A 27,884-nucleotide genomic window follows, 5' to 3' on the forward strand; every position below is an offset into this window, starting at 1 on the left:
AGTGTGTTGGTTGAGTATATTTTCCAGTGGTGAGACACCAGGAGGCAGTGGAAAGTGGGGCAGCTGAACCTCAGCCATGAAATGGGAGCAAGGCAGCCATTCCTTAGTCTCAGGACCTGTTTTTCTTACATAGGGACTGATGAGTTGCCTCTGCCTGCTTGCTTTCCCCTCCCCTTCTGTTTGCCTCTCCACCTCCCTACTCCACCCCACCCCGCTTCTTTCTCTTTATGTCCCATAGGCTGGCCTCAACTGGAGATCCTTTTTGCCTTTGTGTGTCACTACACCTGAGGACTTGCTTTTCTGAAAGAAATTTTGTCCAGTGAGTTATAGACTGGAACATTATTTTTGATGTGTGCATTAGAGGACAACCTCAGATGTCATTCCTCAGGTGCCTTCCCACTCTTTGAGAGACCATTACTTTATAAAGTAAGTTATGGTGGGTGGCCAGCAAGCTCCAGGAATCCTCTTCTTGTCTCTCCCATTTCTTAGCTGCTGGGATTGCAAACCGTTTGCTGTGCTGGGAATTGGCATAGGACCTTGCACACACTAGTTACACAAGTAATCTACACTGAGCAAAAGCTCAGTTTTGAGTGGAATCTCATTGTTGCCCAGGCTGGATTCTTAGCCTCAAGTGGTCCTGACTCAGCCTTTCCAATCTGGAATTTGCAAATTTTACTGTACTGGGCATTGAACCTAGGGGACTTCTAAAAAGATCCCTAGACAAATGCTTTCCTCAGACTTTCTTGCCTCTTAGTGTTGTTCTAACATTTTTTCCCCCGGGACTGGAGAGTCCACTTGGTGGGTGGTTAGGAGCTCAGGATTCCATTCCCAGCACCAACATGGTGCCTCACAACTGTCTTTAACTCCAGTTCCAGGGAATCTGACACCTCTGGCCTATGAAGGGCACTGCATGTGTGTGATGTAGACATACATGCAGGCAAAACAGCCACGCACATAGAAGTAATTTAAAAAATAAAGCTTTTTCTTACACTTGTGTGAGTATGTATATGATATATACATATGTATGAGCAATAATGATGGTGTACATGTGGAAGTCAGGATAACTTGGCAAAAGTTCTTTCCTTCCTCTTCTCCAGCTGTGGAAATTGAACTCGGGTCACCAAGCTATCTCACTGGGCCCCTTCTATGTTGTGGATGAAATGAGATCTCACTATGTTGCTTAGGCTTGATTTATTTTATTTTTATTTTTTTGGAGGGGATATATGTTTCTGGGGGAGCTCAAGTTGTCTTCCCTAGCCTTCCAGTAGCTGGAACTTCAGGGGTGCCCATATGCTCTACAATGTGCCTGGACTAAGTTTTGCTTTGTGTATATACCTAAATTTATCTATGGGGTTGAGGACACAGGTCTTACCATATGGCCCAGGTTGACTTTGAACTGGTACTCCTGATAACCTCTGCCTGACTTGTGCTGATTATAGGCAGGCATCAGAGTTAGCTGAACTAAAAGCTTTATAAAAGACTAATGACTTAATTCAGGAGGTGGAGGCAGAAGGTCAGGAGTCAGTGTCATCCTTGGCTGCATAGAGAATTCCAGACTACCTTGACTCTAAAAATAAACAGATGGGCTGGAGAGATGGCTTAGCATTTAAGAGCACTTGCTGCTCTTATGGAAGACCCAGGGTTGATTTCCAGCACTTACATAGAGGCTCACAACCATCTATAACTTCAGTTCCAGGGGGTCCTGTGTTCTCTTTGGAACTCCTCAGGCACCAAGCATGCATGTGGTAAACAGACATACATGCAAGCATGAACACTCATATATGTAAAATAATTCTAAATAAACAAAAGAAGCGGTCATGTATGCATGCCTATAATCCCAACATTTTGTAGGCAGAGGCAAGAGCCTAGCTCCTAATTAATACATAGCAGAATTCAAGGCTAGCCTGAGTTAGGTAAGATTCCATCTCAAACAATAAATAAATAGCTAGATGGAAAACTTTAGGAACTTAATTGATTCTTATAGCTATATGGTCATCTATATATTTTTTTAAAATTATATATGTAGCTGGGCGGTAGTGGCGCACGCCTTTAGTCCCAGCACTTGGGAGGCAGAGCCAGGTGAATCTCTGTGAGTTCGAGGCCAGCCTGGTCTACAGAGTTCCAGGACAGACACCAAAACTACACAGAGAAATCCTGTGTCGAAAAAAACAAACAAAAAATTACATATGTGTGTTTGCCCATATGTATGTATGTGCACCACTTGTGTGCCTGGAGATCAGAAGACTGGGTATCAGGACCCTTTGAACTGGTGTTGGGGAATAGCTGTGAGCTGCCCTGTGGGTCCTAGGAACTGAACCTGGGTCTTCTGCTGGAACAACTGCTCTTAATTGCTGAGTTCTCTCTCCAGCCCTTCTTCTTTTCAATAGATGTCTTAGGCATATAGTTTTGAGATGTGAACAGATGAACAGAGGTTAGGGAATCTTCCTCCTTTCCTGTTGACTGATAACTACGTTGTTCGTTCACATGGTCCCATGTTTCTTCTCACTGTTGCCTTTTTCTTTTCTTACCCCTGCCCCCTTTCTTTTCCCCATGACAGGGTTTCTCTGTAGCCCTGGCTGTCTGGAGCTTGCTCTATAGACCAGACTGGCCTTGAGCTCACAGAGATCCGCCTGGCTTTGCCTCCCGAGGGCTGAGGTTAAAAGTGGGCACCACCACCACCTGTCCTTTAGGCCTTTAAATAAAGGAAGAATTATGGTAGTGGCAAGCACAGCAAACGAGGGTGTGGTTTGGTTGAGCTTTGCCTTGGTTGTGGTTTCCAAGGTGTTCTGGAGCAATCCCTTCTCTGTCACTGTCAAGGGGGCCAGTCTGGTTCATACAAGGTTCTAGGGTGCTCTCTACTTTGGGGGTCTGAGGTCGTGTGCTGAGGTTTTGTTCTCCCTGGTATTCAAGGTGACTGTAGGTTAAAGGCAGTTACTTATCCCTTGCCTTCTTCCAAGTAAAGAAGACAGATACAAGATGATGAACAAATGTCAGGCTTTCATTCTGGTCTTAATTTTTTTTTATATGTTCGTGCCTGTGAGCATGAATGGAGTGTGGGTATGTGCAAACGTGTATGTGGAGATACCAGATGACAACTTTGTCGAGTTAGTTCTCTACCTCCGCTAGCCACCTTTACCTTGGCTTCCAAGAATCAAACTCAGGTCACCTGGTATCTGTTGCAAGTATCTTTACCAGATGAGCCACTTTGCCAGCCCTCATCCTCATTGTAGTTATTACTTAATAGGTTCAAGTGAATACTAATGCTTTTTGCCAAAAGCATCTATACTTGCCTATTTCAAATAGGTTTGTTATTGTTTACCATTAATCATAGAAATTTTTTAAAAAACATAAACCAGTCCATTTGACTTAAAGTCAGAAGTAATGGTTTATCTGCTTTTTTTTTTTTTTTTTGAGACAGGGATACTCTGCATAGCCCTGGCTGTCCTAGGACTCGATCTATAGACCAGGAGGGCCTTGAACTCAGATCCACCTAAGTGTTGGGATTAAAGACGTATCACCATGCCTGGTGCCTGGTTTTTCTTTGCTATTTTTAATGATACTTGATTTGACAGCTGGGTTTTTTTTTGGGGTGTGTGTGTGGGGGGGGGGGTTCAAGACAGGGCTTCTCTGTGTAACCCTGACTGTCCTGAAACTCTTTGTAGACCAGGCTGGCCTTGAACTCAGAGATCTGCCTGACTGCCTCCCAAGTGCCAGGATTAACCACCACCACCTGGTTTTGACAGCCCTTTAAAATGTGATTTATTTATTTATTTATTTATTTATTTATTTATTTATTTATTTATTTATTTAGTATACAGGAGAGGATGCCAGATCTCATTACAGATGGGTGTGAGTCACCATGTGGGTGCTGGGAATTGAACTCAGGACCTCTGGAAGAGCAGTCGGTGCTCTTAACCTCTGAGCCATCTCTCCAGCCCTTATTTATTTATTTATTTATTTATTTGTTTGTTTGTTTGTTTGTTAGTTAGTTATGTATACAGAAGAGTGTGCCAGATCTCATTACAGATGGTTGTGAGCCACCATGTGGGTGCTGGGAATTGAACTCAGGACCTCAGGAAGAGCAATCGGTGCTCTTAACCTCTGAACCATCTCTCCAGCCCTTAATTGGCTCTCTTAAAACACACATGAAAGCTGGAGAGATGTCTCAGAGGTTAAGAGCACTGGCCATATATTTTTATTTTATATATGTGTGTTTTGTCTGCACGAATGTATATGTACAATGTAGGTGCTTGGGAACCAAACCCAGGTCCTCTGCAAGAGCAGCAAATGCTTTTAATCTTTGAGCCATATCTCTCTCCAGCCCAATTATTGTGATTTTTATTTTTTTAAATATTTATTTTTGCTGGGCGGTGGTGGTGCACGCCTTTAATCCAGTACTTGGGAGGCAGAGGCAGGCAGATGTCTTTGAGTTCAGGGTAAGCCTAGTCTACAAAGCTATTTCCTGGACAGCCAGAATTGTTACACAGAGAAACCCTGTGTGATAGTTTGACCATAATTGGCCTCCATAATCTCAGGGAGTGGCACTATTAGAAGGTATAGCTTTGTTGGCGTGGGTATGGCCTTGTTAGAGGAAGTGTGTTGCTATGGGGGAGGTTTCCTATGATCAAGATACTGCCCAGTGAGTCAGTTGACTTCCTGTTGGCTCCAAGATGTAGAACTCTCAGCTGTTCCTCCAGCACATCTGCCTGCATGCTACCATGCTTCCCACCATGATGATAATGGACTGAACCTCTGAAACTGTAAGGGAGCCCCCTCAATTAAATATTTTCCTTATGAGAGTTGCCGTGGTCATGGTGTCTTTTCACAACAGTAGAAAACTCTTAAGACACCCTGTCTCAAAAACCACCATATATGATGATTCTCATATTCTCTGTCTTTCCCTCCCTGTCTTTCTCTGTCTCTTCTCTCTCTCTGTCTCTGTCTCTGTCTCTGTCTCTGTCTCTGTCTCTCTCTCTCTCTCTCTCTCACACACACACACACACACACACACACACACACACACACACACACACACAGTCTCCTGTAACCTCAGCTGGCCTTGTACTCAGGACTTGTGTTGTTTGGTTTTATTGCTGGGAGTTTAAGCAGATTACCTTTGGCTTCAGTTTTCTTGTCTTTAAAATTATGAAATAGTTGGTGAACATTTTTTCCATTTGGGAGAAGTTAAGATTTATCATCTTGGGCTGGGCGGTGCAGCGCATACCTTTAATCCCAGCAGAGGCAGAGAGGGGCAGATCTGAGTTCCAGGACAGCCAGGGATGTGTAGAGAGACCCAACCTGCTGGGTGTCAGAAGATTTTTTTTTCTTTCTTTGTTCATTTGGTTTTCAAGACAGGGTTTCTTTCTCTGTGTGTAGCCCTGCCTGTCCTGGAATTTGCTCTGTAGACCAGACTGGCCTTAGAACTCAGAGAGATCCATCTGCCTCTACTTCCAGAGTGCTGGGATTAAAAGTGTGTGCCATCACCACCCAGCTTTTTTTTGGGTGGGTGGGGTTTGAGACAGAGTTTCTCTGTGTACTCCTGGATATCCTGGAACTCACTCCACCACAGGTTGGGTGTTGGAAGATCTTCTAAGAAGACTGATCTAGTAATACATGGAGAAGAGAGCTTTTGAAATAGTGCCTCCATTAAGGTGCTTTAAGTGGATGAGTTAGATGAATGAATGAATGAATGAATGAATGAATGAATGAATGAATGAATGAGAGAGAGAGAGAGAGACCAAAGAACCAAGATTCAGTGATGAGAGCTCTGGGGATGTTGGTAGCTCAGTGGTAGATTACTTGGCTCTAGCTTCTGTCCCCAGCACAGCAACAAAAGGTATCTGTGTATAGGATTGGGTAAATTAAATGAAGGCAAATGACATTTGATAATCTTAGCAGCAACCTTAAAACCATAAAATTGTCTCAGATAGTTGTTCAGTGTAGTGGATATCTAATTAGACTTACCACACAGTGAATGAAAAATGACTCAGAACACAACAGGTCTAGTGTGTTTAATTAACATGCCTATTGATGTGTGGAGATTATGTTTCAGAATTTTTGTGCATTAGTGATTTTCAGCCAGCACTCCTTGTCCTCAAGCCGTCAAAAGTCTCATAGAGGGCCTGGATGGATGGTTCAGTGGTTAAGAGCACTGACTGCTTTCCCCCAGCATTCTTTATTTTCCCCCCAAGACAGGGTTTCTCTGTGGTTTTGGTGCCTGTCCTGGATCTCACTCTGTAGCCCAGGCTGGCCTTTGACTCAACAGAGATCCGCCTGCCTCTGCCTCCCGAGTGCTGAGATTAAAGGCGTGCACCACCACTGCCCGGCCTTCCCAGCACTTAGGGCAGCTCATAGCCATCGCAACTCCAATTTGAAGGGATCTGATGCTGCCTTCTAGCCTTTGGTACCAAGCATGCATGTAGTTCATAGACATACTTGCAGGCAAAACACTTGCATAAAAACAAAAACAAAAAAAAAGAGTGAAATGGAGTGGGGGCATTCCTTTAATCTCAGCACCCAGACAAATGTAAGACGATTTGTGCAAGTTTGGTACCAGCCTGGGCTACCTATCAAGACCCAGCTTATACTCCCCTGCCCCTCAAAAAAATAATTTAAGAAAATGTGTTCATGGTCTGCAAAATAGCTCATCAGGTAAAGGTTCTTGCTATGAAGTCTCACAAAATCTAAGTTTGATTCCTAGAACCCACATGGTGGGAAGAGGAGACCTGTTTACCCCCAAGTAGTGATCCAGTCATGAGTTTCAATTCTCTGGTTCAGAAATTTTGATTATGTCAGCTGCAGATACATGACAGCCTTACCCTGCTACAGAAATGTTTATTTAGAATTGATGAAGTCCTTGCTGCAGAGATTTCATGAAATGCTAGATATGTTGAGTGAGGAATTTTATGTTAATGAGTTAGTAGGAATCCTTGAATGGCCAGGTTGGTCCAGAGTTGGGGATCAGGCAGCTTTTGTGCAGCTTTGAAGAAGACTAAGATTAGGTAGGGTGGTAGTAAAAGAATAGGATAACTGACATGGAGGTTTTTATAAAGCACTCAGTAGACAGAGGAGGTTAGACCCTGGACTCATTCTTGCTGGTGAAGGGCCTGAATTGGTTGGGATCTTAAAAATAACTTATAATTGGTCACTTAACAATTTATGAAAAATTAGGTGGTCCACCCAAGTATCTGAACACAGTTCATTCTCCAAAGAGAGCAGTCAAAATAGCAACTAGAAAGAACATGGGGCAAAAGTCTTAACATCATTAGCAGTCCAAAACCACAGTGGGAAGCTGGAGGTGTAGCTTAATGGTTGAGTGCTTATCTAGTGTGTAAAAGGCCTGGCTGGCTAGGTTCAGTCATTTCAGCAGCCGTAAAGGGGTGGATTTTGGAACATGAAACTCAAATTGCTAATTTGGAAGACTCACTCTAATTTTTGTTTTGTTTTTGTGAGACAGGTTCTAACTATCCTAGTTGCAGGGGTTACAGTTACAGCATGAACTATTACTGCATTTGGCTTAATGTAGCTTCATTCATTGTGATAACTGTTGGCTAATGTATTACTCTCAGGGTATGACTGTATGCCTATACTTTAATAAAGTATAGATTCTTGGCTCTTATCACTAGGGATCCTGAATTAGTAAATCTAAAGGTCTATTTGGTAATAGTGTCATTAAGACCTTTGTAAACTACCCTTCCCCCCTTTCTTTATAATACTCAGTATTTATATGTTTTCAGTTTTTCCTTTATTATTCTTTTTTTTGGGGGGGGGGGGGTTCCGAGACAGGGTTTCTCTGTGTAGCTTTGCGCCTTTCCTGGAACTTGCTTTGGAGACCAGGCTGGCCTCGAACTCACAGAGATCCGCCTGCTTCTGCCTCCCGAGTGCTGGGATTAAAGGCATGCGCCACCACTGCCCGGCTATTATTCTTAAAGTGTCAGTATTTATTATTTCTTGCTATACTTGGAATATCTCAGATTATCTGGCCCCTTTTCTTTGCTTGCCATCTAGTGGTAACAGTAATTACCAAAAGTTACACCAGCAGAATTCATAGTGTGTCCCCTTCCCACTTTTTTTTTTTTTTTGAAACAGACTGTCTTCAAACTCAGAAATCCTTTATCTCAGCTTCCTGGTTCTAGGATTACAGGCATGAGCCATTGTTGCACAGTTTTTATTTATTATTATTATTATTATTTATTATTTTTATTTTAAACAAGGTCTCCCTGACATCTTAACTTGTTGATGGCTTGGCCTTCTGAGATTGACTCCAATGCTTGATTTGACTCATTTATTTTGGTGATTATAAAGTTATTTTTGTTAAACTACTTTTTTTTTTTTTTTTTTTTTAAAGGCTTGTTTTATTTTAATGGCTGATCCACCTGAGGCCACAGGCAGCCCGCTATGTACAGACATGAGGGAAACTTTATTTCTTGGTCGCTTCCTCCTTGGACATAGTTAAAAATATGGAAGGCTTCATGAATTTGCGTGTCATCCTTGCTCAGGGGCCATGCTAATCTTCTCGGTGTCGTTCCAATTTTAGTATATGTGTTGCTGAAGCAAGCCTGGTAAACTACTTTTTATTGGGAAGGATATGTGTTCCAGATTAAACAGGGCTTTTGTGTTCTAGCTAAGTGAGCACCTTTCCTTTAATTAATTTGTTTTCAGACAGGACCCTCCTATGTAGCTTTGGCTGGTCCTGTACCCTTTTTTTTCCCCCCTCGAGACGGTTTCTCTGTGTTGCTTTGAGTCTTTCCTGGAACTAACTAGCTTTGTAGACCAGGCTGGCCTTGAACTCAGAGATCCGCCTGCCTCTGCCTCCCCAGTGCTGGGATTAAAGGTGTGTGCCATCACTGCCCGGCCCTTTTTTTGTTTTTTGTTTTTTTTTTTTGGTTTTTTTGGTTTTTCGAGACAGGGTTTCTCTGTGTAGCTTTGCGCCTTTCCTGGAACTCACTTGGTAGCCCAGGCTGGCCTCGAACTCACAGAGATCCGCCTGGCTCTGCCTCCCGAGTGCTGGGATTAAAGGCGTGCGCCACCACCGCCCGGCCTTTTTTTGTTTTTTCAAGACAGGGTTTCTCTGGGTATCAACCCTAGATGTCCTGGAACTAGCTCTGTAGACCAGGCTGGCCTTGAACACACAGATCTGCCTGCCTCTGCTTCCCAAGTGCTGGGATTAAAGACATGCACCATCACCTCCGACTGGTCTTATACTTTTATAGCTCAAAGTGAATTTTGAACTTAAGGCAGCCTTCCTGCATCAGCCTCTGTGCTATGTTTGTAGGCATGCATTCCCTCTTCTGGATTTCCAGCTCCCCTAATTATCTCATTTTTTATTAGCTTTGCAGGGGGAAAAAAGATAACCGTGAAAGGGATGGGTCAACAAAACATGTTAAATCTATAGTCTCCTTTTACCATTTCCTGCATAGAAATGGTGGAATCAATGAAGAAAGTAGCAGGGATGGACGTGGAGCTGACAGTTGAAGAAAGAAACCTTTTATCTGTTGCATATAAAAATGTGATTGGAGCCAGAAGAGCATCCTGGAGAATAATCAGCAGCATTGAACAGAAGGAAGAAAACAAGGGAGGAGAGGACAAACTAAAGATGATTCGGGAGTACCGGCAAATGGTGAGATGTTACCATTTGATTTGACTTGATACTGTCTTGTTTTATTTTGAATGTCGTTGAGCACTTTGCCTTGCCTCACTCTCTACCGTGTATGTGCTTGGTGCCCTTGAAGGCCTGAAGAGGGTGTCAGCTCCTCTGGTACTGGAGTTAGAGGTGGTTGTGAGCTGCAGTGTGGATGCTGGCAATTGAACCTGGGTTCTCTGCAAGAGCAGCCAGTACTCTTAACAGAGTCTATCTTTGGAACTGTGGCTGGCCTGGAATTCAATATGTTGACTAGTCTGGATTCAGCCTCTAGTGTTAGAATTAAAGGCATCCGCTTGAATACAGTGTTTTTTAAAAGATGATAGTTTCTCAAATATAGATGACACTGGGCTAATTTACGGTTTGGGTACCATTAATTTCTGTATATCTGTTAGAACTGATTAGTGTACATAGAGAAGAAGTTTATTTTTACTCAGTTTCAGAGGATTCTGTCCTTGATGGAAATGGACCCCAAGTCTCTGGACGACAGTGCAGGGTCCATGTCAGATAGCAAAACTGCTTACACCCTTTGTCAGAAAGCATAGAAGACATTTATCCAAGTCAGGGTAGTGTTCATTTGTCACAAATAGTAACATTTGTGGCAGAAGTAATAAGAGTTGTTGATATCTGAATGTCCTAAATTATTGCTTCTTATGTTTATATTTGCTATCTGGGAGAGAAAGGAGACACGTGTGTGTGTGTGTGTGTGTGTGTGTGTGTGTGTGTGTGTGTGTGTGTGTGTGTGTGTGTGTTTGAGTTTGATATCTGGCTAAGTCTCAGGCCTATAGCTTCAAGTGATTTGTGTTAGACATGGGTATTTTAGGTCACTACCTAATATACACTGCATAAGTACAAAAGTAAATGTAGTTTGTATTTTTAACTTTTCACTTAACCTTGGTTAGAAATTACAGACTAGAGAGTATTTGAGAATAAAGCCAAGAACTGTTTGTTTTAGAGCTGCAGAGGGGGAAGTATCCTGAGAGGGAGGGGTGTAGGGATTAGGCTTGGAGTGCACACTCTACCATTGAGCTGTGTGTCCAGCACAGGTATTAAGTTTTAACCAACACACACACAAGTGAAGAACAGATGGAACTGTTGCTCCTGCTGTGGCTGTTGTAAAGCACTTCACTGACTCCTAGTGAACACATAGGGCAACTTCAGTGTTTGCATTTATTTGTACATGTCCACGGGGAGTGCCATGGTGCACGTGTAGAGGGGAGGGTGACTTCGTGAATTGCAGGTCCTGGAGCTTGAACTCAGGCCATCAGCCTTGGTGGTAAACACCCACCAACTGGACCATCTTGCAATCCCCATATGGGCCAGTTGGATAAATACTTGTATGCCTCTGTGTACTAAATAATTGGGTATAAATACTGATGAAACAGAATTATTGTCTTTATGGAGACTCATTCTGGTTTGTTTTTTGAGACAGGATTTCTTTGTGTAACAGCCCTGGCTGTCCTGGAACTCACTTTGTGTAGACTAGGTTGGCCTCGAATTCACTGAGATCCACCTGCCTCTGCCTCCCGAGTTCTAGGATTAAAGGCGTGAGCCCCCATTCCTGGCTGGTTGTTTTTTTTTTTTTTAAACAGTAGAAACTATTGGGGCTTTCAACACTCTTAAAAGAATTTATGAAGTTATTTCAGATAGTTTGTAAGTATACTTATATACAAACATGGGAGCCTCCTAGTTCATGCTGAGCAGTTGCCCAGCATGCGTAAGGCTCTGGGCTTAATCCTTAGCAACATTAAGAAGTAAGAAAATAAGTGACCCTGGAAAGGTAGCTATTAACCCAATTTATAGGTAATAAAACTGGAGATACAGCTGGCTTAAGGAACATGCCAGAGATCTTACAGAGGTAAGTTGGGATTATCATTGCCCTCAGATACCTTGGAACAAAGAATATGGATTGACAGACAATTTGGTGTTACTTAGGCATGAAGAAATGGAGAAAAATTATGGTTAAGACTGTAGGATGTAAGCCGGGCAGTGGTGGCGCATGCCTTTAATCCCAGCACTCGGGAGGCAGAGGCAGGGGATCTCTGTGAGTTCGAGGCCAGCCTGGACTACCAAGTGAGTTACAGGAAAGGCGCAAAGCTACACAGAGAAACCCTGTCTCGAAAAACAAAACAAAACAAAACAAAAAGACTGTAGGATGTGATGAGGAGACAAGGGAAAAACTGGTCAGTTGGGAGATGAAGCCAAAAGTCTGAAGTAGTCTTGATGAATTTCTTAGTAGGACTAAGGAACTAGAAAGAAAAGGAGGAGGCCAGGGATGGACTGTCCACTGCAGGGCGGAGGTTAGGAGATTAGATCAGTGGTTTGTTTATACCAAGGTGATGGATCAGGTCACTGGAAAGAAGGTGGACTGTAGTTACTTTGTGAATGAGGGAGAGGGACATGGAGGTACGCAGTGATGTTGAAGCTGAGTAGGAGGTTTCAAGGAGAGCTTTGGAGTAAGGCTGTAGGAGAACGACATAGCGACCCGATTTCAACTTCAAAGCCACCAGAGAGGCACAGTCTTAATGAACTAAGGTCAAGATTACAGAAGAAAAAGGGAAGAATGCCCTAAAGTGTCTGAATTATAGGAAATGGAGAGCAGGAGGAACATGTTGGTGAGGTTGGCCAGTTGCCTCTCCTCCCTAGTGATGGAAGAGCTGTAAGCTGGAGACTAGAGACTCCAGGCAAGGTGGCCTGATGCCCTGGGGCAATTTGCACAAGGCTCAGTGTTATTATTACAGTTGCTTTGACAATAGTTAGGAGCTTATGGTTCAGTAGAGAAGCCTGCTCCACAGGCCAGCGTGTTATATAACGTTCATATAAAGCACAATGTCACTTGTTTTCAGAAAAAGTCTGAGGTATGGGAACATCATTTACCCTAGCTTCCGTAGAAATTGAGGAAGGTCATAAGCACTCCTGTGTTCTTCTCATTTTTGTTGGCATTTCAGATTCCCTTCTTTAGAAATACCAACATCAGATATTCCCATGACTGTGTCACAAATTTCATTATATCCTCACATAACCTATGTCAAAAACCCTAATGTGTTCAGAGATGCCATGTGCTTTAGTCATTACAAACCAATAGAGATCCATGTTGACATTTAATTTGGACTCTTGCTGTTGTAGCTGGTTCTGATCTCTACAATGAAGTAAGTGGTTGTTGGAACATATTAGTACTGAAGACAAACTGTCTAGGTTTGAGTTTTTTTGGACTTTGTCTTAAATGCTTTAGTTCAGATCCTGTCACCCACCTCTCCTTATGTACTTGTGGTGCTGGGTGTTGGTCTGTTCTAGGCAGCACCCTAACATTTCCCTGGTTCACTCTCCTGTTGTTTTAAAGTTCTTTTAAGTTGATGGCTTTTGGGCATATCTTTAAAATAAATGAATATACACACATTTCTGATTTATTAGAGCCCCTTACAGGCTGTGGCCCGAGTAGTCCAACATTAGCTGTGTCCTGACAGAATGGCCAAGGATTCAAAAGTAGTTCAGTCCACAAGACTGGATGTCTCAGCATTCCCAGTCTGTGCTGGAGTCTTTGGGAGGTCTGAGAACTGCCAGGTTTCAGTCCCCGGTGGAATCCCGTAGTGTAAGTTCTAGCACTAGGGAAGAAATGACTCGGGATAGATGAACTTGTCATCGAGAGTAAGGGCTGAGAAAGCACCAGCTTCCTTCTTCCTTGTCCTTTTATGGGAGCTGCTCCCAGGAGGTGGTTTAGGTGGATCTTCTGACCTCATGATCCGGATTTAGGGCGAGTCTCCCTCTTCAAATGATCATACCAAGAACAATCCCTTCCAGGTGTGCCCTGCTGCTTGGGATTTAGTAACTTCCAAGTGTAGTTCATGTAGAAAGTGTAGCTGTTACAGTTGGTACCTTATAATGGAAGTTAATTCATGTAAGTACCTAGCACTTAGGAAGAACGTTGCATATTACTCACAGGTGCTTCTTTTTTTTTCTTTTGGTTTTTCGAGACAGGGTTTCTCTGTGTAGTTTTGGTGCCTGTCCTGGAACTCACTCTGTAGACCAGGCTGGCCTTGAACTCACAGAGATTTGCCTGGCTCTGCCTCCTGAGTGCTGGGATTAAAGGCGTGAGCTACCACTGCTTGTTTGACTCACTGGTGATTGATTCTTTAGGTGAACTGTGGGTGTGTGCATGGTTTAAAGAGGAAGAGACTGTTTACTCTGAATAGTTTTCTGTCAACCTAAGGTTTTGGGGAAAGAGTTTGAAAACAGATATGATGTTCTGTTTAAGACTAGGCTCTTCAGATTAAGCTTAGGTAGAGTATAACAAGACTTTTGAATGGCCAAACTTAATCTGATGTTTTCCCTCCCTAGGTTGAAACTGAGCTCAAGTTAATCTGTTGTGACATTCTGGATGTACTGGACAAACACCTCATTCCAGCAGCTAACACTGGCGAGTCCAAGGTTTTCTATTATAAAATGTAGGTTCTATACTAGAAGGGAAAATGTGAGATTTAAAGTTAGCCTTAGAACCATAACTTTTTAAATGTAGGTTTTCAATTTTGACTTAAAATAGTTGAATATTGGAGGGTTAGTTACCAAAACTTAAAAGTTTTAATTTTAATTAGCAAATACAGTACTAATGAAGAATTAACATTGTTGAGACTGTCAGACTATTGTACAAAATACCTAGCTTTTGGTCGCTGTTACCATTCCCAGCCCCACCCCACTGTTTATATCCTTGACTGGCCTGGAACTCAATATGGCAGACCCATGCGATCCTTGTGTTCAGATAGATCTCTGTGTCCTGGGATTAAGTAAGGTGTGTGCCACCATTCCCAGTTTATTTGGAGAACAAGGTCTATCCATGTAGCCCTGGTTGCCCTCAGCTTTGGAGTAGTCCTCTATTATCTTCCTAAATGCTGGGGTTATATGTCAGCACGCCCTGCCTGGGTCTTTTGCTTTTGTGGCTTCCTTCCTCTTAGCTAAAGCTGCAAAGTTCACAGTATAATCTTAACTTTCTGGAGAAATTAGCAGGCTGGGTATAGCTCAGGAGTAGTCGGGGCTCATCGTGCTCAGAGCTCCAGGTGTCTTGGCACCTCAGTGACAGCAACAAATGTGTATTGTGACGAACGAACGTGTGCCGCTCTTGGGAGACACTTTTATGCTACTCAGGTGATTTTTGCTTCAGTTATATTCTGTGGGAATTTCCCAATAATTTTTAATAGGAAATCCTTAAGGAAAGAAGAGATGGATTCTGAAGTCATTTTTAAAGTTTCTAAGAAGTATATATCTCAATTGTTAACTGTATTTTGTCATGTACTAGAGAAAAATTGTCAGGCTCCAAGAAGTATTTTTAATTGTGGTTTGATTTGCTGTTGTGTCGTAGGAAAGGGGACTACCACAGGTATCTGGCCGAGTTTGCCACAGGAAATGACAGGAAGGAGGCCGCAGAAAACAGCCTCGTGGCTTACAAAGCCGCTAGCGACATCGCCATGACAGAACTCCCGCCAACGCACCCCATTCGTTTAGGTCTTGCTCTCAACTTTTCCGTATTCTACTATGAAATTCTTAATTCCCCCGACCGGGCCTGCAGGTGAGTGGTGGAGGGGCTCCCTCCCGTCTGTAGTCGACTTCCTTTTTCATCATGTACTAGGGTGTGGTCCTTCAGCTTTTGAGGGGCTTACGACAGGGTCTTGATAGCTTGCCTCGCCTACCTTTGATACTGAGTTCTCATGTCTCATTCTTCGGTTGTTAGGAATTGTAGACATTGACCACCTCACTTCCCTGGGAATGCTTACAATATTCTTGGTGAACTTTTTTTGGTTGTTGTTTTTTGAGACAGAGTTTCTCTATGTTGCCTTTGGCTGTCCTGGAACTGACTCTGTAGACCAGGCTGTCCTGGAACTCACAGAAATTTACCTGCATCTGCCTCCCAAGTGCTGGGATTAAAGACATGTGCCACCACCTCCCATCATGAACATATTTTTAAAAAATATTTTCTAATATAATTATATTATCACTGGTGTTTATGAAACTGTTGTCACACTAAAAACTGTGCACTTTGTGTGTGTTTACATGTACGTGCAGGAATTGATTCTCTTTCTCCTATGATGGGCCCTAGGAAACAAATCAGGGCATCACATAGTTGTGAGCAAATTGTGGGTGCTGGAAATTGAACTTGGATCCTCTGGAAGGGCAGTAAATGAATGCGCTTAACCACTGAGCCATCTCGCCAACCTCCTTTTCTCCCATTTTTCAAAAAAAAAAAAATTACTTACCTTTATTTTATGTGTGTTGGTGTTTTGCCATGGATGTCCGGTCCCCTGCAACTGAAATTACAGACAGTTGTGAGCTGCCATGTGGGTGCTGGGAATTGAACCCGGGTCCTCTGGAAGAGCAGTCAGTACTCTTAACCACTGAACCATCTCTCCAGCCCCCTTTTCTCCCCACCCCAGACAGGATTTCTTTGTGTAGCTTTGGAGCCTGTCCTAGAACTTGCTTTGTAGACCAGGCTGGCCTCGAACTCACAGAGATCAGCCTGCCTCTGCCTCTGGAGTGCTGGGATTAAAGGTGTGCACCATTACTGTCCGGCCTTTCTTCAATTTTTATATCAACTTGTTTCTAGTTTTTAAATAATGAATGCAAATTAAAGAATGTTGTACTGATAAACATGTATACTACAGAGAATATATTGTAACAATTTTCATGTGTGTAATTGAGTGGAATTTAATATGTTCACAATTTTTTATAACCATCAGTACTAGCCATTTCAAGTCGTTTTCATCACTTCACCCAAACTCTTGCCTGAGTTACAGTGTGAAATCCTGTCTCAATCCTCCTCTTCTAAAAGCTGGGGGTGGAGGTACAGCCCTGTGATTCCAGCACTCTGGAGATGGAGGCAGGACAACTAGGCATTCAGAGCCAGACAGGGCTACATGAGACATTGAACAAAACAAATCTCCCCCCCCTTCTCCTTTGGGAGTGGGTTCTGAATTTTACCCATTGTAGGTATATGCCACATTTGTTTTATCCAAAGATATTCAAACTTTTTGGATTTTCGAGGCAGGGTTTTTTCTTTGTTGCTCTGGCTGTCCTTGGAACTCTTTCTGTACAGACCAGGCTGGCCTGGAACTCACAGAGATCCTATTGCCTTTGCCTCTCCAGTGCTGGGATTGAAGATGTGCGCCACCACTGCCTGGCAGAAAAATATCTTTATCACACATATATTTTGGTGGAGGTTTGGGGTGGTCGACTATACAGAGTGTTTTCACAGTCTAACCTATTTGTCATAGTTCATATACATTGTATTAAGAATTAGTGCCTTGGGGCTAGAGAGATGGCTCAGTTTAAAGAGTATGTACTTTTGGGGTGCCTGAGTTTATTTCTAGCACCCATATGAAGCAGCTCACAAGTGCCTGTGACCCAAGCTCCAGGGGATCTGATGCCTCCGGCCTCATCTGACACCTGTACTCTTGCACACATACATACAAATGCGTATAATCATGATAATAAATCGTGGATGGGGTGGTGGTGCATGCCTTTAATTCCAGCACTCAGGAGGCAGAGGCAGGCAGATCTCTTGAGAGTTTGAGGCCAGCTTAGTCTACAGAGTGAGTTCCAGGACAGCTAGGAGTACACAGAGAAACCCTATTTCAAAAAAACAAAAACAAAAACTTCTTTTTTTTTAATAAGCTAGGTGAGGTGGTGCAGGCCTCAGGTAATAATATCACTTGAAATGAAAGGCTGAGACAATTTATATAACTTCTTTGAGATAGAGTCTCACTTTGACACCCTAGCTGGTATATAACGTAGATCTTGCCTTCATATAGTTTGTTAATACTCTGGGCTAGGGTTGAAGTTCCAAGGCCCATCTTGCTTTGTATAGGAAGATGTTTAAAAAGGCACATGAGCATCTCTTTGAGATGCCCGAGTTGGTAGGACTGCTTGTTATCAAGCTGGATTAGCCTGAGTTTGGTCCTTGTGATCTATGTGATGGAGAGAGAGAGGCAGCTGGGACAGTTTGTCACCTGACCCTCAGGTGCATCTATACAGAATTCTAAAAATACATTTTTAAAAAGTTTTTTATTTGAATTAAATGCAACCTGAACAAAAATACTGAGTCTTAACATACTTCTAGTCAAAGTTATCTTGCAGCCGGGGGTGGTGGCACACGCCTTTAATCTCCAAGTTGTCTTTCTGTATTTGTCTGTCTGTCTGTCCCTTTGTTTCAGTGGGGCTGCCAGAGTACCTGAGAGATAGCCCTTTGTTGCTGTCTTTGCTATAAATTGAGTATTGACGGTGCATTCATTTCAGGTTGGCAAAAGCAGCTTTTGATGACGCAATTGCAGAACTGGACACGCTGAGTGAAGAAAGCTATAAGGACTCTACGCTTATCATGCAGCTGCTACGTGATAACCTGACACTCTGGACCTCAGACATGCAGGGCGATGGTAAGCAAGCCAAGATGTTTCTCTTTCGGTGGTTGCCTCTTCTAAGAACTCTTTTGGTGTTTTCTTAATCTTTGTGTATAATTCACACTCCAGCCTGTCTGCAATAATTAAAGTTTATTCCTTCTATAGGGAATGGTGCCCAAGTGCCATTTTGGCCCTTGATAGAAAGTACAAGGCCTGTTTGACAATTTCAGATGTGTGTAGAAATATTATGCCAGTATTTAAAGCTGTAAAAGTTTTGCCTTTTAATAATGATTTGTTAGTTCTCATACTGCTTTAATCATTGTAGCGACAAAATGACAGGAAACATGTCCTTTTTATAGTATTTTTTTAAACTTAAATTGTGTTATGTGTTTGAGGGTTTTGTCGACATATGTCTGTGTACTGCATGAATGTCCTCAGAAGCCAGAAGGAAGGCACTGATGAATCCCCTAGAACAGGAGTTACAGATGTTTGTAAGCTTTCATATGGGTGCTGGGAATTAAACCTGGGTCCTGTGGAGGAGCAGGCAGTGATCTTAACCACTGAGACATCTCTAGCCCCCATCATTTCCTTTTATCTTCTCGAAATTCAGTTGGGAGGGAATTAGCAGAGGTTGTTTATAAAATTATATGGCATTATTAGGTATTAATGAAACATCTCTGCATGGTGCTAGGTACATGATTTACCTCTGGCTGTACCCTGATCCCTCTGTAGAAATCTTTTTCTCTAAAAAGCAACTGTTTTCCTCTAGGGTTCTACAAGAAATAAAATGATCTGTCCTTAGGTCCATGCTTAAGAGTTCTGGTATTGTCTGGTTTTGGATTTTCATTTGCAAAGTTACTATTTGAGGGGGAGTAATTGCTGTTTGGGCCATGCACGTGTAATTTTTAACTTCAAATATAAAAGTTGAAGTTGATCGTATTTGTAGATTTCTAAGGTGTGTGTGTCTATGTGTGTGTAGGTAGAATCCAGGTCCCTGTGCATGTTAAGCACATGTTCTAACACTTAGCTCACTATTCTTCATTCTCCAAAGAGATTTTTTTGGGTTTTGTTGTTATTTTTTGATACAGGGTTGTATTAGTGTTTTTTTTTTTTAAATAAGATTTATTTAGTAAACAATTACTTTAGCCGGGCGGTGGTGGCGCACGCCTTTAATCCCAGCACTCGGGAGGCAGAGCCAGGCGGATCTCTGTGAGTTCGAGGCCAGCCTGGGCTACCAAGTGAGTCCCAGGAAAGGCGCAAAGCTACATAGAGAAACCCTGTCTCGAAAAAAAAAAAAAAAAAAAAAACAATTACTTTATGTGTAGGGGTATTTTGCCTGCATATATGTCTGTGTACCACATGGGTACCTGTAGGCTTCAGAGGCCAGAAGAGGTGGTCAGATCCCCTGGAACTGGAGTTACAGGTGTGAACCATCATGTAGGTGCTGGGAATTAAACCTGGGTCCTCTGGAAGAGCGATCAGTGTTCTTCTGAGCCATTTCTCCAGCCCCAAGATTTCTTGATTTTTTTTTTTTTTTTTTAATGAGGAGTGTTTTGCTAGTATGCATGCATAAACATCTCATGCATGTCCAGTGCCCAGGGAAGCCAGAAGAGGGCATCAGATCCCTTTGAACTCGGATCACAGGTGGCCATTAAGCACCACATGAACGATGGGAATAGAATTTATGCCTTCTGCAAGAGCAGCAAACACTCCCCAACCACTGAATCGTCTCCCACCACAAAATTTATCTGTGCTTTTTTGTTTGTTTTGTTGTTTGTTTTTTCGAGACAGGGTTTCTCTGTGTAACACTCCTGGCTATTGGAACTCACTCTGTAGACCAGGCTGGCCTCAAACTCACAGAGATCCGCCTGCCTCTGCCTCCCAAGTGTTGGGATTAAAGGCGTGTGCTACCACCAAACTAGTTTCTGTTTTAATTGTAGTCATGTTAAGCGTGCTACTCAGGCAGAAACTTATTTAATAACTTACTTCTAACTACAGTTTCTGCTTAGATTGACATGCTTTGTATTGACCTTGGAAGTGTGCTTGGGTTATGAATGCTATCCATTTCCTTTCTCTGGCAAAATGGAGTTTGATTTTTTTTTACTTTACCTTGTGTTACTAATACAAGAACTTGTTTGGTTCAGCTTCTAAAAGCTAAGTCATCAAGTATTAATGTATTACAAGACAAGTGTTGTGATGAGACACATGATACGAACTGCCTACACATTTTTCTACCATCTTGATAGAGCCACTATAGTGATGTGCACAACTTTAATCCCAGCTTGGCGGCCAGGCGGATCTCTGCGAGTTCAAGGCCAGCCTGGTCTGCACAGCAAGTTCCAGGACAGCTAGGGCTACACAGAGAAACCTGGTCTCAATAAAATACAATCACAAAAAAAAAAAAAAAAGAGGCCATTTTATTTATTTTACTAGTGTGTGTGTGTGGGGGGGCATATACGTACCCTCGTCGGTGTTGGTACTTTAGGCACATGTGGAGGCACAGAATGATGTGGGCATGTGGGTTGTCAGCATTTGCAGTCACGCCCAGCTTTTATGTGGGTGTTAGATATTTGGAGTGGGGGTCTTCTTGTTTTCACAACAAGAACTCTTACTCACTGAGCCATCTTGCCAGTCTCTAAAATGCTTTTTGTTTGTTTGTTTTTCGAGACAGAGGTAGGAACAGCCTGTCCTGGAGAGAGCCTGTCCTGGATCTCTCTCTGTAGACCAGGCTGGCCTCAAACTCACAGAGATTTGCCTACCTCTGCCTCCCAAGTGCTGGGTTTAAAGGCGTGTGCCACCACCGCCCGGCCCAAAATGCCTTTTAAGATTTTCAGTTGGTAGATTACTTTCCTAAGTATAATAAATTTGAGGCCTACTTGAGCTCCATCATTAAAATGTTGCTAAGTTACGAAGTTTACAAAGCTCGAATTTTATAATTCTGCTGTAAACTATCATTATCAGTGATGAACTAATCATCAATAAAAGTAATATAGCCATTTGCCTTTAATCCCAGCACTTAAGAGGCTGAGGCAGGCAGATCTTTGAGCTGGAGGCCATCTTGGTATACCAGTAAATTCCAGGACAGCCCGGACTGCATAGTGAAACCTTGTGCCCTCCCCCATTAAATAAATGAAATATAATTTGTACAAATTTAAACTCGATTTACTTAAACTTCACTTTGTTTTGGTGTGCATGGGGTACATGCACGTGGAAGTCTGAAGATAACAGCTTAGGGTGAGGTGTGCTCCTGGTTTCTCTGTGTAGACCAAGCCGGCCTCAATCTCAGTTCTACAAACTGCCTCTGTTTGTGCCACCACACCTAGCTCATGTTCTTTCCACCTTTACTTGGGTTCTGAGGATTGAATTTATATTGTCTGGCTTGCATGACAGTGTCATTTTATATGGGCCATCTTACTGGGCCCTATAAATTATTAAAAATTCTGTGGGTTGGGGGAGTTTGGTATTTATGGAGGCCAGAGGTACCATCCACCTTGTGTGTGTGCGTGCATGCACACACTTCAGACAGAGTCTGTCATTGCTCTGGGTCATACTGATTGTCTAGGGTGGCTCCCCAATTCTGCAGAGATCTCTCCATCTCAGCATTGAGATTCAAAGCGTGTACCACATACCTGCCTTTTCTTATGTGGTCTCATGCATGTATAGCAAGCATTTTACAGCTGAGTTCTTCCATGTGGAAACATTTCTGTCATGGGATTAGCAGTTTTCCAGCATTCAGCTTAAGTTAGAGCACTCTTGTTGATCTTTTTTTTTTTTTTTTCCAAGACAGAGTTTCTTTGTAGCCTGTCCTGGAACTAGCTCTGTAGACCAAGCTGGCCTGGAACTCAGAGATCTATGTGCCTCTGCCTCCCAAGTGCTACTATTAAAGGCGTGTGCCACCACCGCCTAGCTAAAGTTAGCCCATTTATTTTACTGCTGGTCATGAAAATAGTGTTATTAAATGTTTGAATTGAGAATGTCTAATGATGTGCTCTTTTACCTACCTACTTGTATGTCTTTTCCTGTAGAGGATGCTAATGACTGGTCTAATTTATTAGAACATTTTGTTTTATTTTATGAGTGTTTTGCCTGTGTACTACATGCCTACCTGCCTGCCTGGTACCTGCAGAGGCCAGAAGAGGATGTCAGTCAGATCACTTGGAACTTGAATTACAGATAGCTGTGAGCCACCACATGGGTGCTGAGAACTGAACCCATGTCCTCTTCAAGAACAGCCAGTGTTCTTAACTGCTGAGCTATCTCACCAGCCCAGGAAGACAATCCTTTAAAGAAAAAATTTGTGCATGTGTGCCGTGTGCTTGTGCACGCCCATGTGCATGCTGCAGCACATGTGTGAAGCACAGAGATTCTTTAGTGGGGTCACACTGTTAAAAGGACTGTTTCTCTCTCTCTCTCTTTTTTTTTTTTTTTTTTTTGGTTTTTCGAGACAGGGTTTCTCTGTGTAGCTTTGCGCCTTTCCTGGGACTCACTTGGTAGCCCAGGCTGGCCTCAAACTCACAGAGATCCGCTTGGCTCTGCCTCCCAAGTGCTGGGATTAAAGGCGTGCACCACCACCGCCCGGCTTTAAAAGGACTGTTTCATAGAGAGGAAAGGTGTATGTTCTGTCTGCTCCTTTTTCTCCTGGATTGGGCAAAACCTCCAAAAGGTTTCTTAGGAGTAAAGGACAGGTCAGTTCTTGAGGTTTCTTCAGGTGGAAAGACCAAGGCTGACTCCCGGGACTCGTGGGTGTGTCCTTTGTCCTGTTGTGGTTGGTTTTCCTGTAATGTGCTCATCTGATTGCTCTCCTCCTCCCTCTCTTCTTGACTGTAGATTCCTAAAGGAAAGCCCACCTCTTCTTTCCCTTAGAACTACTTTGTAAGTCGTTGCTGTGGTGCAGGGAGCTCGGCTTTGTTTTCTTCTCACTAATCACGCTTGCCGCCTGTACACCTGTTTGTCCTCCCAGACTCCTCACCTGTTTACCTTCTCAGGTGCTAAGTCTGGAGGCAGCCATGGCCTGCTCCCTGCCTGTCTATTTATTGGGTGTGCCTTATGTATGCAGTGACTTTCATGACTTGTGTCTGAGTGGCTGAGACTCTTGCCATGTCTGCCAGTAGCCTGTGTGTGTTCCTGTGCTCTGTTAGCACACTGGCCAGTGTGTTCTGTTACAAATGAGACTGAACATCCAAGCCTGTGAGCTTGGATGCGTTGCTCTGGAGGGCTGGCCTCCCTCCGTTCTTTCCTAGGAGATGGTTCTGTTTGTCCTTGCATGTCTTCTCTGTCTTACAAGTTAAACCACCCTCCATGTGCTTCAAGCAATTTTCATTTTTGAGACAGGGTCTCAGTATGTAGTTCAGGCTGGCCTTGAACCTTTTGTGCTTTGATAAAGACCTGACTTGTTAATCACACATCAATGTCAAACTTCTTACTACAAGAAATTTTAGAGCTCTTAACTTGATGCTTACTGCTGTGGTGATGCGTCACTGTTTAAAAGCTGGCCTTAGTATAAATGCTCCATGTTTACACATTATAAATGCAAAGCTTATCATCTAAGCTGTTTCTATTATTAGACTGCTCTCTTTTTTTAGTGGTTTAGTAGCATTTTAAAAATTGGTTTAGTAGCAGTTAACTGAGTGTGTGGTTATGTGTGTTCTTATTTTTGAATTGCTAGGGGTTGAACATAGAGCATTATGCATGATGCTAAGTACATGCTATATACCCTACCCTCTGGTAAACTGAGTGGGCTTTTTTATTCAAACTAGTAATTCTCCATATTATAATGTACAAAAGAATGTAATTTTTACCTGTTGGATCATTTTTTAGCAAAAGCTTCGCATGTTTTCTTACTATGGCTGACTTGATTAGTGCTTATAAGTAGGTAGATGACCCTCCAGTGAGTAGACTTGGCTTTCTCTTGCATGTCATAGTGCAGTTGAAATGTGAAACTTGGCAGGCTAGTTCAAAGAAAAAGAGAAAGAGCATGAGAGCTGGCCCAAACGCCCTTTTAGGATAGCCTCAGTGACCGGGTATTTGACCCTGAAGGAAAGAATCCACTGTTGGGCTTGTCCGGCCACCACACAAAGAAGTATTCCTGTACAGTAGCACATCCTCCCCAAACACCGTAGAATCGTGTGGAGCTTTTATTCCCTTGAAGGATAGCTGATGTTGAGCTTGTGAGTAGATTGTCTGTCCCTCCCCTGCCACCCCAAAAAGTAAAAAGCAAAATACTCTTTGGCCCAAGAAACACACGAAGGCTTGAAGGTCACTGTGTAAGAGCGATCTTTATGCTTGTTTAACAGAGACGTTTGATTTCTGAGCCTTTCAAAGTCTTAATTTTATCATCCTCTAACACTTGACTGTTTCAGGACTGTGGTTGGCAGCTCTTGGTTTAAGCACCTCAGATGTGAGGTTAGAAGCTCTGCCTGCTGAGTTTGCTAACATTGTAGTAAAACTAGGAACTCTTGGATTGGACTGGTGTCTTTGTGAGCATTAGAGCATGTGACAGTGAAGTCATTGTGCCTTGTTCCTCCTTACAGGTGAAGAGCAGAATAAAGAAGCGCTGCAGGATGTGGAAGATGAAAATCAGTGAGACATAATAAAGCCAACAAGAGAACACATCTCTGACCACCCTCCCTCCCCTCCCCTCCCCTGGAAGTTCCCCATTGTCACTGAGAACCACCAAATTTGACTTTCACATTTGGTCTCAGAATTTAGGTTCCTGCCCTGTTGTTTTTCTTTCTTTTTCTTTTTTTTTCTCCCCTCCCCCTTTTTTAAAACAACAAACAGTTTTCAGAAGTTCTTAAAGGCAAGAGTGAATTTCTGTGGATTTTACTGGTCCCAGCTTTTAGGTTCTTTACGACACTAACAGGACTGCATAGAGGCTGTTTCAGCATTACTGTATTGTCTCCAGCCACATGCGGCAAGATCATCATTAGAAATGGAAATGACGTTTGAGAGCCATTAGACTTCTAGGTGATGATCTAAGAAAGATCAATCACACGATGGAGGCACATGTGCTGTCGTTCTTCCTTTTTAATTGTTGAAATTGAATTTTATACCAATGTTTCAACTTAATGGGTGTTAGCTTGAGGTGTTGGGGGGTTTGTTGGAATGGTTTTGCTGTAAATGTGTTGGGAACTCTGCTGAAGTGTTGCTGGAAAGCACGGTGCTGGTAACAGCTCAACAATCCGGGGCTGCTCATTCTTGCCGACTCCTCCCCTCTGAAGCAGGTTAGCATTGAAGGTGGTATGGAAGCCTGCATGCGTGTTCAACTGTTCCTCCCCTGCTCCTCAGCCTCCTTCCCGCCTCCTCCTTCGCTCGCTCAACCTCTTTTGTTCAGTATGTGTAACTTGAAGCTAATTTGTACTACTGGATATCTGACTGGAGCCACAGATACAGAATCTGTATTGTTCTTACTGAAACACAGCATGGAATTAACATTAAACTTAAATAAAACAAACCTAAATTAAAAATGCCAAATATATTACGCCTCCATCCTTTATACTTCTAAAATAAAATCTCTAGTCCAAACATATTTGACAGTATTGTTTGTCTGAATGTGAAAATATTCCCCCATTTTATCTTCCATAAAACATTTGTTCCCAGTGATATGTACTTGGGGTGTGGGGAAACTGCTTGTAATGTGGTATTGAACAACCAAGCCAGTAGATTACATGTCCTGTCTTTCAAACGAGTTAGCAACACAATATTTATGTTTAAGTTTATCATTAAAGTACAACAATCCTATTGAACACAGGTGTAGCTATGGATCATTTTCTGTTGTGTAATGTTGGGGTGTACAACTAGATAAGGTTCAGTGTGTCAGAATAACCCTCCTCGGTCTAAAGTAAAAGTACACTCCTCACTGCAAAGCCAGTGGTAAGAAGAGAGCAGTTGCCTCCCTTGTTAGGATCGTCCTTCCAGAAACATCTGCAACATGTGCATAGTTTGTGCAGAGGCAGTGTGGATGGTAGTGTGTGCACTTGGGTGGGTCTCCCTTACTTCCCATTGCTGAAGGCCGGAGGTCCTCAGAACCCCTCCCAAGGTGTATCCAGTTCTGCAGTAGGCACTGGTGAGTGTTGGCATGGGCAGCACGGCGCGCTTGTGACTATCCGGAGTCAGAAAACATCTCTCTGCAGTGCTGGGATTGAAAGAATGTTTGCGATTGGAAAACACGCCCCACGGTTCACTTTCTCTAAAATGTCACGCTACTCTTGTACTACTTAGTGGATGATGGGGCCCAGCTTTTTGATTTTCAAAGAGGAGGACCGTGGTTATTATGCAAGGTCACAGTCACATAGACTAGCTAACTCAAAGGTGCCATTCTGCCTCACCTTCCCAAATTGTTAGGATTAAAAGCATTCACAGGCTAGATTTTAGTTTTATCTTTAGGACATGCCAGCAGTTGAAATAATGACTTTGTGAATTCCTTTTGCATAAGAGGGTCTTCAGATGATTGATCACTTTATAAGCCAGCATACGATTTCCAGATCAAGAAAGTCATAAAGCCTTGTGACAGTTTTTTAAGGCACTTAGGTAATGCAGGCATTCAGAGAGTTACTGCACCGAACACTAATGCCTGTGTGACTCCTGGACTTGATCTAGTTAAACAGTGGAGACAGGGCTGGAAAAATGGCCCGGTGATTAAGAATACATTCTGTGAACCCAAATCCCAGAACTGGTCACTCACCATTGCCTGTAATTCCAGTTCCAGCAGATCTGACACCTGCCCTCCACAAACACCAGCAAGCATGTGGTGTATATACTCAAGATTTTTTTAAAAATAGTGTATCTTTAAAAATCAAAACTGAGGCCAGGTGGTGGTAGCATACACCTTTAATCTCACAGCACTTGGGAAGCAGAGGCAGGCGGATCTCTTGAGTTCAAGGCCAGCCTGGTCTACAGAGTGAGTTCCAGGACAGCCAGGGCTGCCCAGAAAAAAAGAAAAAGAAAAAGAAAAAAAAAAGCTCTCTCAAAAACAGAAACAACCCCTATCCCCGAGAGCCTGATACTTCTGTGGGGTAGTCCCCACACAGTCTGTTAGGATGAAATAATGTCTTAATTTCATTAGTTTTGTTGTGAGGTTGGGGTCTCATGTAACTCGGGCTGGCTTGGGAATTCAGCTAAGGATGACTGAACTTTCTTTCTCCAAGGTGCTGGGAGTACTGGTGTGTGCCACCACACCAGCAGTGGTGTAGGAGTGCTGAGGGTAAAACCTGGAGTTTGCACAGTGGACAGCACGAACCAATCAGGCTTGACCCCAACCTGGCCACTGTCCATAGTGTGTAGACTCCCTGTAGCGAGCAAACTTTCTAAAAAGAGGCATGAGCATTAACATTTTTTGTTTTTTTGTTTTTTTTCAAAATAAGAGTTTCTCTCTCTACACCTGGCTGTTATGGATGGAACTGGATCTGTAGACCAGGCTGGCCTTAAACTAGGAAATCCTCCTGCCTCTGCTTCCCAAGTGCTGGGATTAATGGCATGTGCCACTACTGCCCGGCCAAGTTTGTTTTTAAGTTTTATGTGTATGAGTGTTTCTCCTCTGTGTATGTCCCTGTTCCTCACAGAAGCCTGAAGGAGTCCGATCGAGGCCTTGGAACTGGAGTTAGAGGCAGTTGTGAGCTTCCCTGTGGTTGCTAGAAATCCTCTGTAAGAACAAGTTCCCTAAACGGCTTCTACATCTCCAGCCCTCCGTGAGCATTTCCAAGCAAATTTGATAAGGAGAAAACCAACCTGCCTAGTACTCCAGGAAGTTGAAGCGAGGATCCCAGGTCAAAGGCTAGCTTCAGCTACATAGTGAATGGACAGGCCAGCCTTTATTACATGAGGCCACAGAGAAATCTACCAAAGTAATTATGAAGTCAGGAGAGAGA

The 27,884-nt window shown here is 43.0% G+C and overlaps 1 protein-coding gene, 1 long non-coding RNA gene and 1 other non-coding gene across 5 annotated transcripts in view; 1 reads left to right on the forward strand and 2 right to left on the reverse strand.

Moving 5' to 3' along the window:
• The window catches only part of Ywhae (tyrosine 3-monooxygenase/tryptophan 5-monooxygenase activation protein epsilon), a 39,285-nt gene extending 13,792 nt beyond the window's left edge, over window positions 1-25,493 (forward strand). Inside the window, exons 2-7 of one of the 2 annotated variants that reach the window (XM_006977404.4) lie at window positions 9,420-9,619; window positions 13,976-14,082; window positions 14,991-15,197; window positions 17,918-18,054; window positions 22,846-22,890; window positions 24,549-25,493. In XM_006977404.4, the coding sequence (XP_006977466.1) occupies window positions 9,420-9,619; window positions 13,976-14,082; window positions 14,991-15,197; window positions 17,918-18,054; window positions 22,846-22,853 (659 nt within the window). In that variant the 3' untranslated portion in view covers window positions 22,854-22,890; window positions 24,549-25,493. The remainder of the gene's footprint in view (window positions 1-9,419; window positions 9,620-13,975; window positions 14,083-14,990; window positions 15,198-17,917; window positions 18,055-22,845; window positions 22,891-24,548) is intronic. The other variant, XM_076542909.1, reaches the window with a different exon arrangement.
• On the reverse strand, window positions 8,454-8,558 carry LOC121831841 (U6 spliceosomal RNA). Its single transcript, XR_006075445.1, has one exon. It is a non-coding gene; the product is annotated as a U6 spliceosomal RNA (small nuclear RNA).
• On the reverse strand, window positions 13,381-27,801 carry LOC121831364 (uncharacterized). Of its 2 annotated transcripts, none has more exons than XR_006074738.2 (3): window positions 23,817-23,954; window positions 15,883-15,933; window positions 13,381-13,513 (listed from the first exon to the last, which is right to left on the reverse strand). It is a non-coding gene; the product is annotated as an uncharacterized LOC121831364 (long non-coding RNA). The 2 variants fall into 2 exon arrangements; XR_013041752.1 differs by lacking the exon at window positions 13,381-13,513 and adding an exon at window positions 27,745-27,801 and having other exon boundaries at window positions 15,196-15,933; window positions 23,817-23,966.
• Between the last annotated feature and the right edge of the window lie 83 nt (window positions 27,802-27,884).

This window comes from Peromyscus maniculatus, chromosome 8 (assembly GCF_049852395.1).
Source record: "Peromyscus maniculatus bairdii isolate BWxNUB_F1_BW_parent chromosome 8, HU_Pman_BW_mat_3.1, whole genome shotgun sequence".
Lineage (NCBI taxonomy): Eukaryota > Metazoa > Chordata > Mammalia > Rodentia > Cricetidae > Peromyscus > Peromyscus maniculatus.